The 1,379-nt window shown below is 60.6% G+C and overlaps 1 protein-coding gene across 1 annotated transcript; it reads left to right on the forward strand.

The window, feature by feature from the left end:
- Nucleotides 1-2: 2 nt before the first annotated feature.
- On the forward strand, nucleotides 3-1,227 carry LOC104538731 (gamma-secretase subunit Aph-1b-like; the record flags this gene model as incomplete). The annotated part of the gene is made up of 4 exons (XM_010182033.1): nucleotides 3-65; nucleotides 421-548; nucleotides 812-935; nucleotides 1,190-1,227. Coding segments are annotated over 4 exons (353 nt in total), but the record flags the coding sequence as incomplete, so codon positions are not given.
- Nucleotides 1,228-1,379: the final 152 nt, after the last annotated feature.

Below are 1,379 nucleotides of genomic sequence, written 5' to 3' on the forward strand. Positions count from 1 at the left end.
AGCCTCGTTAGGGCCCGGCACCGTGGGCATCCATGGGGACTCGCAGCTCTACTTCCTCACCTCAGGTGAGTGATCGGCACCCTTCACCAAAGTCTCTGCCCCACTACAGAGGTGGCAGACCTGGGGGGTTGGGGTCTCCCATCCATGCTGTCCCCTCCATACTGCACACTCTACCCATCTGAGCCGCTTACCGTCTCCTGTCACGTCTCTCTGTGCCAAACCCTTCTCTCTCTCCCCTGAGACCCTTCCTGCTCCTCTCCTCTCCATCTCTCCCACATTCAGGATCTGCGCCAGTGCCTCCTAGTCTGGACCAGCAGTGCCCCTACTCCCCTCCTGCAGCTCCTCTCCATCCCTCCCTGAGCCTGCCAGCCAGGTGAGAGGAGGTAGTTCCCTGATGACACTTTCTGCCATTCCCTGCAGCTTTTATGACCATGGTGCTGATTTTTCTTCACACCTTCTGGGGGATCCTCTTCTTCCATGGCTGTGAGCACCGGCGCTGGTGGGAGATTGCAGCGGTCGTTGTCATGCACCTTGCTGTTTCAGGATCGGTGAGTAGGTGGGAGTGGAGCTCTGCATGAGGACCTATATTTGGGGCTGGCCATGGTGTGTTCTGATCCCCATGCTGAGGGGGATCAGCCTTTGGCACTAGCAAAGCAGTTGGGCTGGTGGGACTTGCAGCCTTTCACAAGCCGAATCCTGGAGCTGGTGTACCCTGTCCTGCTCCACTCATCGAGGTGGTGACACTGCCACCCGTCCTGTCCCCGTTCTCTCCCACCCACTCACCCCTCCCCTCTGCTGCCTCTCTCCTCAGACATTCTGCAACCCCCTGTATGTGGGCAGCCTGGTGCCCTCCTACCTGCTGATGGCCGCTGCCGCTGCCTGGGCTTACCTGCTCTCGGGGGGATCTGCCCAGAACCTGCGGCGCTTCCTGCTCTGTAAGTCCTGCTCCATAAAAAGGGGATGGGAGACCCTAGGGGTCCCTCTGGGGGTCCCTCTGGGTACCAGGGCTGGTGCTGGGGTGGGGAGACGGCATAGCCAGGGCTGGAGCAAGGGCACCATCCCCTTGGCTGCCAGACTGGAGGAGATGCTGGGTTTCAGGGCCATGGTCAGGTTGTTGCCTCTCCTGGGGAAAGTGGATGGGGTAAGGAGTCCTGTGAAAACTGACCCCCTCTCCTCTTCATTCTCACAGGTCTACAGAGCGGAGCCAGCCCCCAGCCGGCATCCTGAGGCCCCAGGGGATGTTCCTGTCCCCAGCTACCCCTGCCCTCCCCTCCATCCTGGCGGCAAGAGTGGCCGTCACCTTCTCTGCAATATCTTTTCTCCTGGACTGAGGGACCCTGGCCAGTCCTGATGGGGCAGGCACTGGGATCTGGCTGTGG

The sequence above is a fragment of the Mesitornis unicolor genome, unplaced genomic scaffold (genome assembly GCF_000695765.1).
Source record: "Mesitornis unicolor isolate BGI_N332 unplaced genomic scaffold, ASM69576v1 scaffold34493, whole genome shotgun sequence".
Taxonomy (NCBI): Eukaryota; Metazoa; Chordata; class Aves; order Mesitornithiformes; family Mesitornithidae; genus Mesitornis; species Mesitornis unicolor.